This window comes from Lepus europaeus, chromosome 2 (assembly GCF_033115175.1).
Source record: "Lepus europaeus isolate LE1 chromosome 2, mLepTim1.pri, whole genome shotgun sequence".
NCBI lineage: Eukaryota > Metazoa > Chordata > Mammalia > Lagomorpha > Leporidae > Lepus > Lepus europaeus.
This window is the reverse complement of record NC_084828.1, coordinates 99073958-99090200: the sequence shown is the minus strand read 5'-3', so window position 1 is coordinate 99090200 and position 16243 is coordinate 99073958. Positions and strand designations below refer to the sequence as shown.

Sequence of the window (16243 nt, the reverse complement as noted above, 5' to 3'; positions counted from 1 at the left end):
TGACATAAAAAAATAACATACAGGGGGCCAGCATTGTGGCGTAGCAGGTAAAGCTGCTGCCTGCAATTCCAGCTTCCCATACAGGCACCCATTTGAGTCCCAGCTGCTCCCACTTCTCATCCAGCTCCCTGCTAATTGCCTGGGGAAAGCAGCGGAAGATGTCCCAAGTGCTTGGGCCCCTCCTACTCTTGTGAGAGACCCAGAAGCTCCTGCCTCCTGGCTTTGGCCTCGCCAAGCCCTGGCCATTGAGGCCATCTGGGGAGTGAACCAGCAAATGGAAGACCTCTACGCCCCACCCCCCTTTCTCTGTAACTCTTTCAAATAAATAAACAAATCTTTAAAAAATTTTAACCAATAATAATCTTAAAACAAATATGCAAAACTTCTATGAGAAAATGGCTTCAATAAATACAGCTGCCAGGTATCTCTAAGGAAAAACATGTTACTAGGTTCTCACCACAAATCATACCCAAAAATCAATTCTAAAGGAATTAAAGATTAATGTCAAAGGGAGAAACGAATGAGTAAAGATTTAAGGAAAGGAAAGAGCCTAAATGCTTATAGTAAAAGCCTTTTCAAACGAATAAGAAAAAGATTAACACCCAGTGTAGAAAAGGGAGCAATCAGTTCTGCTAACATCACCTTTACATTTTCTTTTCAAAAATTTTAGCAATATTTTAAAACTCTATTAATCACCTTATGCTTTGCCGTTCTTGATCAACATATCTTATTTGTGACGCAAGCATTGCTTTGTGAACCTTGATTTCTTCAGTTCGCTCTTCCATGGCTGTATATAACTGCTGTTTTCTCTTCTCCAGGGAAAGAACTTCTTCCGCCTTACCGTGAAGCATTTCTCGAGCACGCTTAACTTCAAGTTTTAAAAGATTGTCCTCTATCATCAAATCCTACCAACATAAAAAATTGTAAGTACCAAAATAATTATTTTTATAAAATTTTTATAAAAAAATTTTTATAAAAAAATATTTATTTGTATTGCCAAATATGCCAAACTTGAAACTTTCTAATTTGGCCAAGGAAAATGTTTATGGCTATTTGAAATCAATTTTTGTAATTCAATTTTAAATTCAAGCTTTATTAAAAAAAGAAGTTATTCTTAATATTAAAACTTATAATGTCCAGAAAACATATAAAATTCTGCAGATGGACTTTTTATACTTTTAACTAAATCTCACAAAATAATGTTGAAGTAAGGTTTTACTTTAAAACAACTTAGTCGTGAATAGATAAGTACACAACATGATAAATTTTCAGAGAACCCAGAAACAAACACTCGAGAATGGAAGATTTACTCTTTCATAATGGCTCTTCAGTTAGAGAAAACATTAGATCCCTAACTCTCACATGTACTGAAAATACATTTCAGATTAAAAAAAAAAGGCTTAATGTAAGTCATGGAACCAATGCAACTACCATAAAAACAGTAAACACTGGACTTTTAATGTGACAACTTTCTAAGCATAAAAATTATAAAGGGAAAAAGAAGTTGATATCTTTAAAAGTTCATATCAAAAACACTGAATAAAATTTTAAAAGCAGATGAAGAATATTGAAAACATGACACTATGACACAAAGATAATATCTTTACATATAAAAATATTTTACAAAGCAATTTAAAAATATAAACCTCCCAATGGCAAAGTGGGCCAAGAATATAAACTCGAATTCCAAAAGTAAAAACTATGGAGGGGCCAGCACTGTGGCGCAGCGGGTTAATGCCTTAGCCTGAAGCTCTGGCATCCCATATGGGCACCGGTTCGAGACCCGGCTGCTCCACTTTCGATCCAGCTCTCTGCTTTGGCCTGGGAAAGCAGTAGAAGATGGCCCAAGTCCTTGGGCCCCTGTACCCACATGGGAGACCCAGAAGTTTCTGGCTCCTGGCTTTGGATCGGCACAGCTTTGGCCATTGCGGCCATCTGGGGAGTGAACCAGCGGATGGAAGACCTCTCTCTCTCTGCCTCTGCTCTCTCTGTGTAACTCTGACTTTCAAATAAATAAATAAATCTTAAAAAAAAAATACTATGGAACATAACATAGTGAAAAAAATCTTTTAAACATTTTTACTTAAACATCCATGTTTTACTTTTTATCTTTAAACAGAATGCTTTTTGAATGATTTAATGTTAATTTTTAAAGCAAAATGTTTTTAAAAAGCACATGTTTAGCCTAGCAATTAAGACACCTACATCCCACATCAGAGTACTGAGGCTCCTGATTCCAGCTTCCTACTAATATAAACCTTGGAGGCAGCAGTGATGGTTCAAGTAGTTGGATTCTTATTACCCACATGGGATACCTGAGTTGCTTTTCTGGCTGTTGGCCTCAGATGTGGCCTACTCCTGGTGGGCAGTTGTGGGCATTTGAGGAATGAACAAGCAAATGGGAACTTGTTTCTCTCTTTCTCTCTCTCTCTCTCTTTCCCTGGCCTCTCAAATAAATATTTTTAAATACAATTAAATGTCACCAATCTTGTAAATATAGACTAAAACAATTACAGACCATGTTGGCAACAAGTATACAAATTAAAATATGCAGCCTCAGCAGTTGTGACTACAAAAGAATGTGTACACCCTGCTGATAGGAGTATTATTGGAACCCTCCAGGGGGCAATTGGGCTTTAAAATAGTTTTAAGGGCCTGCACAGTGGCTCAATAGGCTAATCCTCCGCCTGCTGCCCTGGCACACCGGGTTCTAGCCCAGGTCGGGGTGCCGGATTCTGTCCAGGTTGCCCCTCTTCCAGTCTAGCTCTCTGCTGTGGCCCGGGAGTGCAGTGGAGGATGGCCCAGGTCCTTGGGCCCTGCACCTGCATGGGAGACCAGGAGAAGCACCTGGCTCCTGGCTTAGGATCAGCGCGGTGTGCAGGCCGCAGTGGCCATTGGAGAGTGAACCAGCGGTAAAGGAAGACCTTACTTTCTGTCTCTCTCTCACTGTCCACTCTGCCTGTCAAAAATAAATAAATAAATAAATAAAATAAAATAGTTTTAAGACACTAAAAATATTCATTTCTTCTTGAACCATATTGTATGGATAGGAATTTATCCCAAGTAATTAATTGAATAACTGTACAATGATATATGTCCATTGAACACGATAGCACTATTTATAATGGTTAACATGAGAATGGGGCTGGCACTGTGGCATAGTGGGGAAAGCCACTGCCTGCAATGCCAGTATCCCATATGGGCGCCGGTTCAAGTCCTGGTTGCTCCACTTCTGATCCAGTTCTCTGCTATGGCCTGGGAAAGCAGTAGAAGATGGCCCAAGTCCTTGGGCCCCTGTATCTGTGTGGGAGACCTGGAGGAAGCTCCTGACTCCTGGCTTTGGATCAGTGCAGCTCTGGTCATTGCAGCAAACTGGGGAGTGAACCAGCAGATAGAAGACCTCTCTCTCTCTGCCTCTCCTCTCTCTGTATAACTCTGCCTTTCAAATAAATCTTAAAAAAAAAAAAGTCAACATGAGAATAAAAGCAAATATCAGAAAACTAGAAGATGGTTAAATAAATCATAGCAACTTCATGAAATGAATTTGTAGGAAAATTTTTAAATATTGTTTAAAGAATAATGTTTCAGGAAACAATAACAATAAAAATTATTTAAATATAACATATAAGCCAATTTTCTTTAAAAGCCTAGAAGGAAATAAACATTAACACTGTTTATCTTGGTAAAGTGATTATAGTGACTTATTCTTCACAATTTGCCTTATTCTTAAGATTTTCTACAATTAACATAAAACTCTGGTTTTTAATACCGTGCATTGAATATAATGTTTAGTATACCTGTTTAAGAGCTTTGGCTTTGTTAAGTTCTTTCTCTGATCTGTCAATAAAAAGATTTAGTTCATCTATTTTGGTCATAAGGGACTGTTTTTCATCACAATTTTTACTGTTTGACTTCTTAATAAAGTAAAGATCATTCTGTAAAAAGAAAAACATTATATTAATGTATGCTTTGAATAATAATATTAAACACTGAACATACTATATAAACATATCTTATAATTATATTCTCTTAAATACTTTATTAATCATATGGTTTAATCTCTCTTATCATGCTATACCTTCAACTTAATATACATGGAAATTCACAAGAAAATTTTTCATTTTTATTATCTATTTATGTTTAGAGTTTAGTTTGAGTTTGGAAAATACAACTTTATATATATGTATGTATATATATGGCTCAAGTTCAACATGAATTATTAGGTGATCATCATGTATGAGAAGAGAACATATATTGTGGTGCACTACATGGTTCATGACTCCCATTCTGGAATTCATTGTTTGATTCTATCCAAGCCATAGATGTTAAAAACAAAGAAGTCTGGGAAAATACAGGGTGCTGGTTAGTACCAACTCTGGAAGCAGAGGTTTCAATTACATGTTAGCCAGCCAACTGTGGTAGGCAACATATTCATCCTTGGTATCCTCATCTCTAAAATGGAGATAAGGACAATTCATACCTCCCTGGGTTGTTGGGAAAATTTTAAAAGTTACTGTCAAAGAGTATAGACAGCAATGTTTAACACATAGAAGTACCATATAGATGTCAGCTATTATTTTATTAGTATTATATATATATGTGTATATATATATATATATATATATATATATATAAAATCACATATTCCCGGAGAGAAAAATATCTGATAAGATCTAATTCCTTCAGATGAATAAATAGGTCCTACCTAGCCAGATACCAGTTTTCTACTAATTATATACCTCTTCCCACCCGGAATAAGGCTTTGTGCTCTTAGCCCCTTCATAGTTCCTAAATCAAAACTTCCTAGTTCCAAACATCTCTCTCTCCCCTTCCCTTCCAGTCTTTTTCATTGCTTGTATTTCTCTGAAGTATCAGGACCTAATACAGCAACAAGACAGTTAGAAGAAAATTTTTTTACATAGAGATATGATTTCATAAAATCAAGTTTAGTATTAAGAGTTCATGTGATCATTCAACCTGAAGAAACTGGTGTCGATTATGTAAAACAGAGGTAGAGTGGTATGGGAGAGGGCATACAGAATGACTTTACAATCTGATGCCCCAGAAGCTCCAAGAGCCCCTTCCTGATCACTACTCACCTCCCCTTGAGAGGAGATTACAGCTTTTAATTTATTGATAATTTCTTACTTTTCTTTATAGCTTACCATCCATTTACTCTATGTAAGATTTTTAAAATGTTTTGCACAAAATAAATTTACTTTTAATTTCAAAAATAAAGAACAGGTTTTCTCTGATCCAAAAACATGTTATTTTCCAGTAAACAAAAGTAAGAGCTAAAAAAAAAAAAAAAAAAAAAGTTTGTTGGATTGTAAACTACTCCAAACCAAAATGTGGCCATGTTAAAAGTTTTTCAAAAGGTAACAGCTCCTTTCATCTTAAGCAGCCTTCAAGGAATTGGGGCAATTCTATATATAACCACTAGAGGACGCTCATCACTAGACTTTCCAGCTGTCAAGTTCTCACCCCATTTATGTCCACACTTCCAGTCCCTCACTCTTACATTCCAGTTAAACTTTAACTTAAATTTTATTATTATTTTATAATCATAAAAATTAAAATTATAAAATTAAAATCATAAAAATTCCTAAAGATGAAGAATGGTCCCACATTATTAATAGAATTTATCTTTTGGAACATTGCAATTAAATATTATTTGAGTAACAATAAATGACCCATGAAAGAGCAACTTCTATTAGCATTTCAGTGGTGGGGCAATCAAATTATTATGGCAGATACATAACAGGAAACTGGAATTCATCAATGTTCTAAATAATGTACTCTTAAAATGTAAATTTCAAGTCAAATGGACCAGAGATCAAATCTTAGTTTTCCATGTACTGGCTGTGTAAATTTGGATAAGTTATTTAATCTGTAAGACAAATAATAACTTCTTCAAAAGACATTTGTAAGGATTAAATGAAATAAAATATTAGAAGCATGTAATACAATATTTAGCTTATAGAAAATGCTTGATTCAAAGGTAACTTTACATTCTAAGAGTATAGAAATATGAACATTGGGGTTGGCATTGTGGCATAGTGGGTTAAGCTACCACCTGTGATTCCAGAATCCCATATGGGCACTGCTTCCAGTCTTGGCTGCTCTACTTCCAATCCAGCTACCTACTAATGTCCTGGAAAAGGCTATGGAAGATTGCTCAAGTGCTTGGACCCCTGCCATCCATGTGGGAGATGTAGATGAAGTTCTGGCTTCTGGCTTCTGCCTGGCCCAGCCCTGGCCATTGTAGCCATCTGGGGAGTGAACCAGCAGATAGAAGATTCTCTCCCTCTGCCCACCCCCTCCCCCCCCACCTCCCTCTCTCTCTCCCTCTGCCCTTTCTTCCCTCTCTGTATCTCTTTCAAATAAATAAAATCTTTTTTTTAAATAAATAGCAACATTTTCCATACTTTTTAATGTATGTGGGTAGCTTGGCAATTGGCCTTTGTAGTAAGACTACTGTAAAGTCGTTTTAGGAATAATCTGATTTATAAGAGAATGACTAATAAGTGGGATATCTGAAAGATAAGAAGTATTTGGGGTAAGTTACATGAAGTTTCTTGATCTGTGTTTCCAAAAGGCCAAATGTAGATTTCTTCTCTTCCAGTGACTTCTTAAGCTCAACGATTTTTGCTTCAAGGGCTTGTTTTTCCTCTGAATTAATTTCTCCCTTTAGCCGTGACATTCTCCGTTCCACTTGTTGAATATAAAAATCCTGTTACAGTTTTTAAAAAGGGGTTAGTAGCAAGAAATAATTAAAAGCACCTTTATAAACATTTAAAAAAAACCCTTATGAGTACTTTCTTGTAAGTGTGGCTTTGGGGGCCGGCGCTGTGGCTCACTTGGTTAATCCTCTGCCTGCGGTGCCGGCTTCCCATATGGGTGCCTGGTTCTAGTCCCAGTTGCTCCCCTTCCAGTCCAGCTCTCTGCTGTGGCCCGGGAAGGTAGTGGAGGATGGCCCAAGTGCTTGGGCCCCTGCACCCACGTGAGAGACCAGGAGGATGTACCTGGCTCCTGGCTTTGGATCAGCGTAGCTCCGACCATAGCGGTAATTTGGGGGGTGAACCAATGGTAGGAAGACCTTTCTCTCTGTCTCTCTCTCTTTCACTGTCTATAACTCTGTCTGTCAAATTTAAAAAAAAAAAAAAAGTGTGGCTTTGATGTCATCATTTAATATGATCACTTTAATCCTTCATTAATTGAAGACAAAATCCTTCTCACTCTAAGGGGAGCAACAACAACCTATTCTTCAATAATCAGAGTGCATAACAGTGCCACAGAAGAAATTGACAAGATAACAAAATCAGGGAGTTTTAATCCTATTACCACAATGGAACCTCATACTAAATCCACTGGATTTATATGGACATGGCTTTTTGAAGGTACACGTATTTGGGGGGGGGGGGGGGTGCAAAAAAGACAGTCACAAATTATTAGCTATGAAATGTTCAAGCATAATGAACTTCAAATGAATTTTGTAATTATACTTTAGCATTTGTAATTTTGAAAAAACAATAGGTATAGGGCATTATGGCATAGCAGATTAAGCCACTGCTTGGGACACTGCCATCCCATATAGGAGTGCCTGGTTCGAGTCCTGACAACTCCATTCTTCTCATCCAGATTCCTGCTAATGCTCCTGGGAAGGCAGTGGATAATGACCCAGGTGCTCGAGTTACTGCCACCAATGTGGGAGACCTACATGGAGTTCCTGACTCCTAGCTTCAGCCAGGTCTAGCCTTGGCGACAGGCATTTGCAGATGTGAACCAACAGATGGAAGATTCTCTCCTCCCCTCTCTCTCTGTTTCTGTCTCTGTCTCGTCCTCTCTGTTACTCTGCCTTTCAAATTAAAAAAAAAAAAAATTTTAAGGAAAAAAGAAAAAAGAGAGGCTGGTGCTATGGCGTAATGGGTTAAGCAGCTGCTTGCAGCACAAACATCCTATATGGGTCTGGTTCCAGTCCCGGCTGTTCCACTTCTGATCCAGCTCCCTGCTAATGAGCCTGAGAAGGCAGTAGAAGATGGCCCAAGTGCTTGGGCCCCTGTCACCCATGTGAGAGACCAGAAGAAGCTCCTGGCTCCTGGCTTCATCTTGGCTCAGCCCCGGCAGTTGTGGCCATTTCTGTGAATAAGCAGATGGAAGACCTCTCTGTCGCTTCCTCTCTGTAACTCTGCCTTTCAAGTAAATAAAATAAATCCTGTCTTTTGCAACAAATGGGTGTACCTTATTTAGTGAAATAAGCCAATCCCTAAAAGACAAATATCATATGTTTTCCCTGATTTGTGTTAACTAAAATAAAGTACAAAAAAATGTAATGTATATGAGGAAAATTGGCATTTTGAATTCACCAATTGTTTATAGCCTTTGTCTCTACTGCTGAGGAACAGTGTTATTTTCTGCTTACGATTTGTTGAATTCTTTACTTAGTGTAGAATTAGTCTTATGAGTATAAAATAGACTGAAAGCAGATCATTGTAAAAATTCAAAGAAAGGGTTCTGCGCTGTGGCACAGTGGGTTAACGCCCTGGCCTGAAGCGCCGGCATCCCATATGGGTGCTGGTTCTAGTCCTGGCTGCTCCTCTTCCGACCAGCTCTCTGCTATGGCCTGGGATAGCAGTAGAAGATGGCCCAAGTCCTTGGGCCCCTGCACCCTCATGGGAGACCTGGAAGAGGCTCCTGGCTCCTGGCTTCAGATCAGTGCAGCCCCAGCTGTTGTGGCCACCTGGGGAGTGAACCAGCAGATGGAAGACCTCTCTCTCTCTCTAACTCTGTCTTTCAAATAAATAAAATAAATCTTTAAAAAAATTTTCAAAGAAAGAATAAGAAAGGAAGGAGGTAGGGTGGCAGCATGGACAGGAGGGAGGGTGGGGGGAAGTATCACTATGCTCCTAAATCTGTACATATGACATACATGAAATTTGTTCACCTTAAAAACTAAGAAAATTAATTAATTTTTAAAATAAAAAAGAGAAAACCAAGGATATATCAACTGAGGAAATTAGGATATGGAGATGAAGGACATTAAGGATTAATCTGAATATTGAAACCAGTGATGAGGAGTAAAGGATAAAACCAACACCTGCGCTGGTTCATATCCCCGCTGTCCCACTTCTGATTCAGGTGCCTGCTATTGTGCCTGGGAAAAGCAGTGGAACATGGCCCAAGTACTGTGCCCCTGCCACACGTAGGAGATCTGGACTAAGCTCCTGGCTCCTGGCTTCAGCCTAGCCCAGTCTTGACCATTGTGGAAATCTGGAGAGTGAACCAGTGGATGAAAGACCTCTCTCTCTCACTCTCTCTCTCCTTTTCTCTCCCTCTCTCTGCTCTGTTACTCTTTCAAATAAATAATCTTTAAAAAAAATAATTGACCTGAATATATAAATAGAAGAGAAAAAGGAAAAACCAAAAAATACTATCGCCCTGAGGGTAGAGATGTGGGTGCCTGTTTGCACAACTAAGGTTCAAACCTACAATTTCTCTTAGTTTCCTCTATCCTACACCTTCTTTTATTTTACTCTGGGTCCAGTTGCCCTGGATTCCTTTAAACCACGGTACTGCCTCAGTAGAGTTGTTCATCTTCTTGCCCATTTATCTCAGATGGGAAAAAATCGCAATTAAAGCTCCTCCCCCCTACTACTGAACTGATATGAGAGTCCACTCTCTGCATCTATCCTTTGGGAAGAGTGCTTACAAACCTTTAGGGAACATAGCCACAAAAGCACCACCTTACCTGACTGTACATAATTTCTTGCTGCTTCAACGTTTCAAAATCCAGTCTGTGTAACTGATTATTTAGATGTTTCAGAGAGGAACGGGTTCCTTCAATTTCTGACATAACAGCTTTTTCTTTCATTTTCTCTGTCTGTAACTCCTGAACCTTCTTAAACAGCACGTCTTTCACTATGTTCAATTGAACTTCCACTTCCTAATAATAAGAATGGCAGTGGTTAATGAAATTATGAAATCTTGAAATGTTTTATTTATGTGAACATTATAATTTGGAGCTCATAAACTTGAGCCCTTGTTCTCAACACTGCAGCCCTTAAGAATATAAAGGACTCCCCCCCAATTTCAACAAATCTTCCACTACTTCTTGTCGTAACTTTTTTTTCTGGCAACTTTATTATAATGCACCTTGACCAATCATCTTAATTCCAGCCCACATTGCTCTAGCCTCAGAACTTGGCCATTTCATTGGTTTCCTCAGAAAATAAAATCTGCTGTAGACATGCTTGTAAGTTCACAAAGTATTCTCAAGCCTAGTGGGCTTTGCAGAGAAATCACATCATCAACGACTTACCTTCTTTTGAGTACTATCTCAAAAAAAAAAAAAAAAATGTGGTGAGATCCCTGCTGACAATCTTTTTTATTATGTATTTTAGATAACGTCTTCAAAAAAATTCAGAAGCTTATAATATTCCCTGAGATCAAAATGTCTAACTGAAATGAATTTCACAGTCTTAATAAGTTTCTGAGTTCTAATACTGTCCCATCTCCAGTGCTGTAGGAAAGGATGCTCTTAGGGGGAAAAATACCTATTTTAAAATACTGATGTACAATCTGGACTCAAATACCATTCAAGTTAAGATTGCTACATAATTCATTACTCAGCAATTACCCAGAAAACTGAGGAGGCGGGACTCCATCCAAGTATAAATGAAATCCTATTTTATACAAGTCTCAGAAAGTATTTAGGGACTTTGTCCCCCATCTTCAGCTACCCTTGTCCCCACCCCTAAAAAAGGGTAAAAGCAAGAAGTGATGACCATGATGCCCAGTCACACTTACCTGTAATCATTTTTAACTTTCTAAGGAGGAAATGGTAAAGCAGCCTTTTTAGTTCCTTTAACATTGCTATCTATATGTCAAAAAGCTTGAGGTAGAAGGGGAAATGCCAGTTGAGTTAGTAAAGTGATAGCATTTCAGAGCCCATTTCCTCAAAAAATTAATGCCAGGTTATAAAGGGTTAAAGAGAAAATTGATGATGAAGAAATATGGATAGTGAATGTAGATCACCAGGGGAATCTAATCACAAATGAAAAAATAAAATGATCATCAAATAGAAACGAGCTGTAAAACAAGGGCACTTTTCAAGGTATGTATACAATATACATTCAGATGTATGAATGATGGCAGGGTCATGGGCACAGTAGGTATAGCGAAAGAATGGAATCCAGGGCACAGTGAAAGGGCTACCTTCAAAAGGAGACATCAAAGTTAAATGCTGAAAGTAGAGCAAGTAGAGAATTAGTAGCTTTGGAGAGGAGGTTGAGAATATGTTCAGAAGCAACATATAAAAAGAGGTCTAAAACTAGAATAACAATGTAATCATACCAAAAAGACATAAAAAGAGGTCCAAAATTATAAATGCGCTCATACCAAAGAAAAGCCTCTTACAAGGCCTTTTAGTCCTCTGATCCTAAGTCTAATTAATTCACACTTGTTGAACTTGTTACAAATTTTTAAAAATTAAAAGCACTTTACCTTTGCACCTTTTTCCTCCTCCTTTAGCATATCTTCCATATTGGTAGCTTTCTCTTCTACAGACATGGTTTTCTCAGTAATCTGCTTTAATTTTTTTTGTATGATATTATTATGATTTTTAATTTTCTGTAACCTGAAAAGGATTTATGAGGAAAAGATAGAAAACACGCCTTCAAAGTACTTAATGAAAATAAAGTATGGTTTATCCTAAGATTTCTTTATATAACTTGAAGGTTGCTTTTGCTATAAGCCTTTTGTTATCACTGTGCATTAATAGGTCATTAAAATACTGCTTCTGAGCCCTTGTGATGAAAAATAAAAACAGAAATAGTTTTTAGCTACAATTTTGCAAGAGATTATTCTTCACAAAAAATGCTAAGTAGTTAATGATTTTCTAGAAGAAATTCTAAAAACCATCAACATTTTTAAGTATCTTTTTTCTTACCGTGTTGTTTCTTCATGAATATCCTTCTTTATTTTGGAAATGTTTTTCCTCAGAGCTTCTAAATCACCAGAAGTTCTGTTCACCATGGCTTTCAAAGAATCCAGCTATTTGTTATTTAACAGATAAAAAGTATATATTTGCTCTATATCATATCACTTCATTTCTGGGAAGGTCTAGTCTTCCCGCTTTAAGTTTCAATCTATATAACATCTATAAAGATAGTAACCATTTTTCTATAATCAGTATACATTAACAGATTTTCTTATTGACCTGCTATCAAGCTTTAAATGGCTTTGTTTTATCATATTGGCAAATTATAATTATCTACATATATATTGAAAGAAAATGCAAAAACACCTGTTATCACTAGACCTATTCAGGGGAACACATCATAAGATTGAAGATAAATTAACATATATGTATGAAGTGCTCATGAAAATCATAAGTTTAACTGCATTTGGAAAAATCTCAAGACTATTGTATCATCCTCCTAACTAATGACACATAAAGTGTTAAACAGAAAATCTAAAACATGAATCTTGTCCATAATTTAGAACCTTTTCAAAAACCCTTAAAGATGCCATAAAAAAAAACCTGTTAGAATGAGTAAATAAATTAGTAAAGTTTCAGAATACAAAATCAACATTTAAATACCAGTTCATTTCTATATAATAACAACAAACTTCTGAAAAAGAAATCAAGAAAACAATCCTATTTAAAATAGTACTAAAAAAGAAAAAAATAGGAATAAATTTAGCCAAAAATTAAAGATCTGTAAACAGTCATTAAAAAAATTGTAGAGAACACAACTAAATAAAAATATATCCTGTGTTCAAGGATTGGAAGAAATGACACTGTTAAATGGCTCATACTACACAAGGCTATCTACAGATGCAATAAAATCCATATCAAAATTTTAATATTATTCTTTATAAAAATAGAAAAAACAATCCTAAAATTCATTTGGAACTATAAAAGACTCCAAACAACTAAGGCAATCTTGATCAAGCAGCACAAAGCTGGAGCAATCATACTTCCTGATTCCAAACTATATTACTAAGCTAGAAAATCAAAATATAGAACTGATAGAAAAACTGACACACAAACAAATGGAACAAAATAGAGAACTAAGAAATAAATCCACATATATATATAGGCAACTAATTTTCAACAAAGTTTCCAAGAATATACAGTGAAGAAAAGATAGACTCTTTAATAAATGGTGATAGAAAAACAGGATATCCACATGCAAAATAATGAAACTGCAACTTTCTCTTTCACCATACAAAAAAATTAATGTAAAACAAATTAAAGATATGACACCATAAAACTCCTAGAAGAAAACATAACGGAAAAGACCCCTGATGTTAGTCTCCACAATGATGTTTTTGGATTTGTTGCAATTCGAAGCACAGACAAGAAAAGAAAAGAAAAAAAAAGTAGAATTACATCAAATGAAAAATTTTAGGATAAATTATATGTAAACCTGATAAGGGATTAATCTCCAGAATATATAAGAAATTCATGCAATGCAATAACAAAAAAGAAAACATAATGTGTATACACACACACACAATAGAATATTATTAAGACTTTGAAAAGAACAAAATCTTGCTATTTTCAATAACATAGATGAACTATGAGGGCACTGTGTCAAGTGAAATAAGCCAAACACAGAAAAACAAGATTACTGCATGATCTCATATATGCAATGCAGAAAACGTCAAACTCAGCAGAGTAGAATGATTGCTAACGGGGGCTATAAATTGGTCAAAGGGTACAAACCTTCATCTATAAGAGAAAAAGTTCTGGAGAGCTAATATACAGCTAATATATAGGTTAACAGTAATATATACTTGAAATTATTATAGTTAAGATATGTTACATGAAGAGATTTCAGAGAGTCTGTAGAAAATGGAATTAAAATGTGAGTTTATTTTGGTGCAAAAAGTCTTGAAATTCATGCATTTGTTTAAAATACACATTTTCCATTAACTTTTGGAAGATCCTTCTAGACTTGAAGTTTGCTAAGAGATTAGATCTTTTTGTGTTCTCACCGCAAAAAGAAAGTAGCTATGTGAGGTGATAGCTATATTAATTAGCTTGATTGTGTTAATCATTTCACATTGAATATATCTATTAAAACATCCGATGTTATAAACTATATATAGAGTTTTTCCTGTGCCAATAATACCACAGTAAAACTAAAAAAGAAACACGTGTATTTTTTTTTAAAAAAGGGACCTTGTTATAATGTGAATAAACTTTGTTATATTAAAGAATCTAGACACAAAAAGCTACATATTGTAGGATTTCATTTATATGAAATGTCTAGAATAGGAAATTCAAAAGAGAAAGAAAGTATATTAGTAGTCATCAGAATTTGGGAGAAAGGGGAAATGGGCAGTGACTGCAAATGGATATGGAGTTGCTTTTGGGGATGACAAAACTCATGGTTGTGCAGCTCTACATATATCAAAAACCCCTGCATTGTATACTTTAAAGGCTAAATTATGGTATGTGAACTATAGCTCAAAAATTATGAATGAATGAATGAATCATTCAATCAATAAACCTACCCCTGCATTCTTTTCTGCACTTGGTTTACACTGTGTAATTTTTTAAAAAAGATTGATTCATTTATTTGAAAGTCAGAGTTATGGGGCCGATACTGTGGAGCAGCAGGTTAAAGCCCAGGTCTGCAGCACTGACATCCCATGTGGGCACTGATTTGAATTTTGTTCAACTGCTACACTTCTGATCCAGCTCCCTGCTAATGTGCCTGAAAAGCAGCAGAGGATAGCCCAAGTCCTTGGACCCGTGCACTCACATGGGAGACCCAGAAGAAGCTCCTGGCTCCTGGCTTTGGATCAGCTCAACTCTGGCCATTGTGGCCATTTGAGGAGTGAACCAGTAGAAGGAAGACCTCTCTTTCTCTGTGTCTATCTCTCTCTCTCTCTTTAACTCTGTCTTTGAAAAAATAAAACAAAATATTAAAAAGAAAAAAAAGCTGAATTACATCATAAAAGGGGGGGATGTTTTAGACAGCAAAAGAGAGAGAGAGAGAGATTCCATCTACTGGTTCACTACCCAGATGGCTGCAACAGCCAGGGCTGAGCTGGACCAAAGCCAGGAGCTTCATTCAGGTGTTCCAAGTGGGCGGCAGGAGCACAAACACTTGTGTCATCTTCTGTTGCTTTTTCCAAGCCATTAGCAGGGAGTTGGATTGGAATTCAAGCAGCCAGAACACAAACCAGCACCCATATGGGATGCCTACCTTGCAGGCACTTTGCACTATGCTAAATTCCGGTCCCTAAACTGAATTTTAAAAAAAAAAAAAAATAAGTTATCAGCAATGACATGAAATTTAGGCAAGAAATCCTCCCCACCCCGCCTTTTTTTTTAGGATTTCCTATAACTATTCTTTTCCCACCTAAACAGTGGTAACTTCAGATACAATGGCCTCAAAGCAGAAAATTCAGTTTCCCTAATCCACTTATTCTCTGACTGGAAAAGTCTAGTTGACATGTATGCCTGCAAAAGAAGGAAAGAATCTCACGGCGGAAGAAGTTTTGTTCTTCCTTGTTCTGTCTCAAGGTATTTCATCACCACCAGTCTTAAATATTATCCGTTAAGAAAGAAACTAAATGTAAGCAGGTAGCTCCAAGTAGAATGTAAGCGTTAAAACCACAACTACACATGTAGTAATGGGAAAACTCCTCAAGTTATCACCAAACAACTAATCCCAATGTTTACCTACTCTTTCATTATTATTTTCCACATAGACCATTAGCCAGCATTTAGTCCTGAGCCCCTTTCAGAACACCATACATGGCAGGCAGGTTGGGCACTGCACAACCCCGGAGGAGCTCTTCACAACACCACCTGTGATATGAATGACAACCCCCACCTTTCAGGGGCTCCAACAGAGGATTCGGAAAGTTCCACAAAACAGAGGGACATAACAAAAAGAACTAAAGACAAGTTCCTTAACAGAAGGAAAGGCTGTATGCTTATTTTTCTGGGCATTTGTCGTGAACACACAAACCAGCCTTTCCAGTTGACATACCTCATCTTTCAGCTGAATTCTACTCGTTTCGTGATACTGAAAGTCCGTTCTGCATTTTAAAAGTTTACGATCAGCAGCAGAAATTCTCTTCTCATATTCTGTGTTATTCCCAACCTCATTTTCCAAAAACTTGATCTTTTCCTTAACCAAATTTTCCTTTTCTCTTGTTTCCTGCTTTATCCTTGCTAATTTCTGAGATTAAAAGAAATCTGTTTACTTAAATATAT

General features: G+C 36.6%; 1 protein-coding gene across 2 annotated transcripts in view; it reads right to left on the bottom strand.

Annotated features, from left to right (window-relative positions):
* CCDC39 (coiled-coil domain 39 molecular ruler complex subunit) overlaps positions 1 to 16243 on the bottom strand; it is a 44278-nt gene that overhangs the window by 16936 nt on the left and 11099 nt on the right. The window contains exons 7-13 of one of the 2 annotated variants that reach the window (XM_062211399.1): positions 16017 to 16208; positions 11948 to 12051; positions 11503 to 11635; positions 9749 to 9943; positions 6569 to 6733; positions 3798 to 3935; positions 697 to 905 (exon numbers count right to left, since the gene is read on the bottom strand). In XM_062211399.1, coding sequence (XP_062067383.1) covers positions 697 to 905; positions 3798 to 3935; positions 6569 to 6733; positions 9749 to 9943; positions 11503 to 11635; positions 11948 to 12051; positions 16017 to 16208 — 1136 coding nt within the window. The remainder of the gene's footprint in view (positions 1 to 696; positions 906 to 3797; positions 3936 to 6568; positions 6734 to 9748; positions 9944 to 11502; positions 11636 to 11947; positions 12052 to 16016; positions 16209 to 16243) is intronic. The other variant, XM_062211400.1, reaches the window with a different exon arrangement.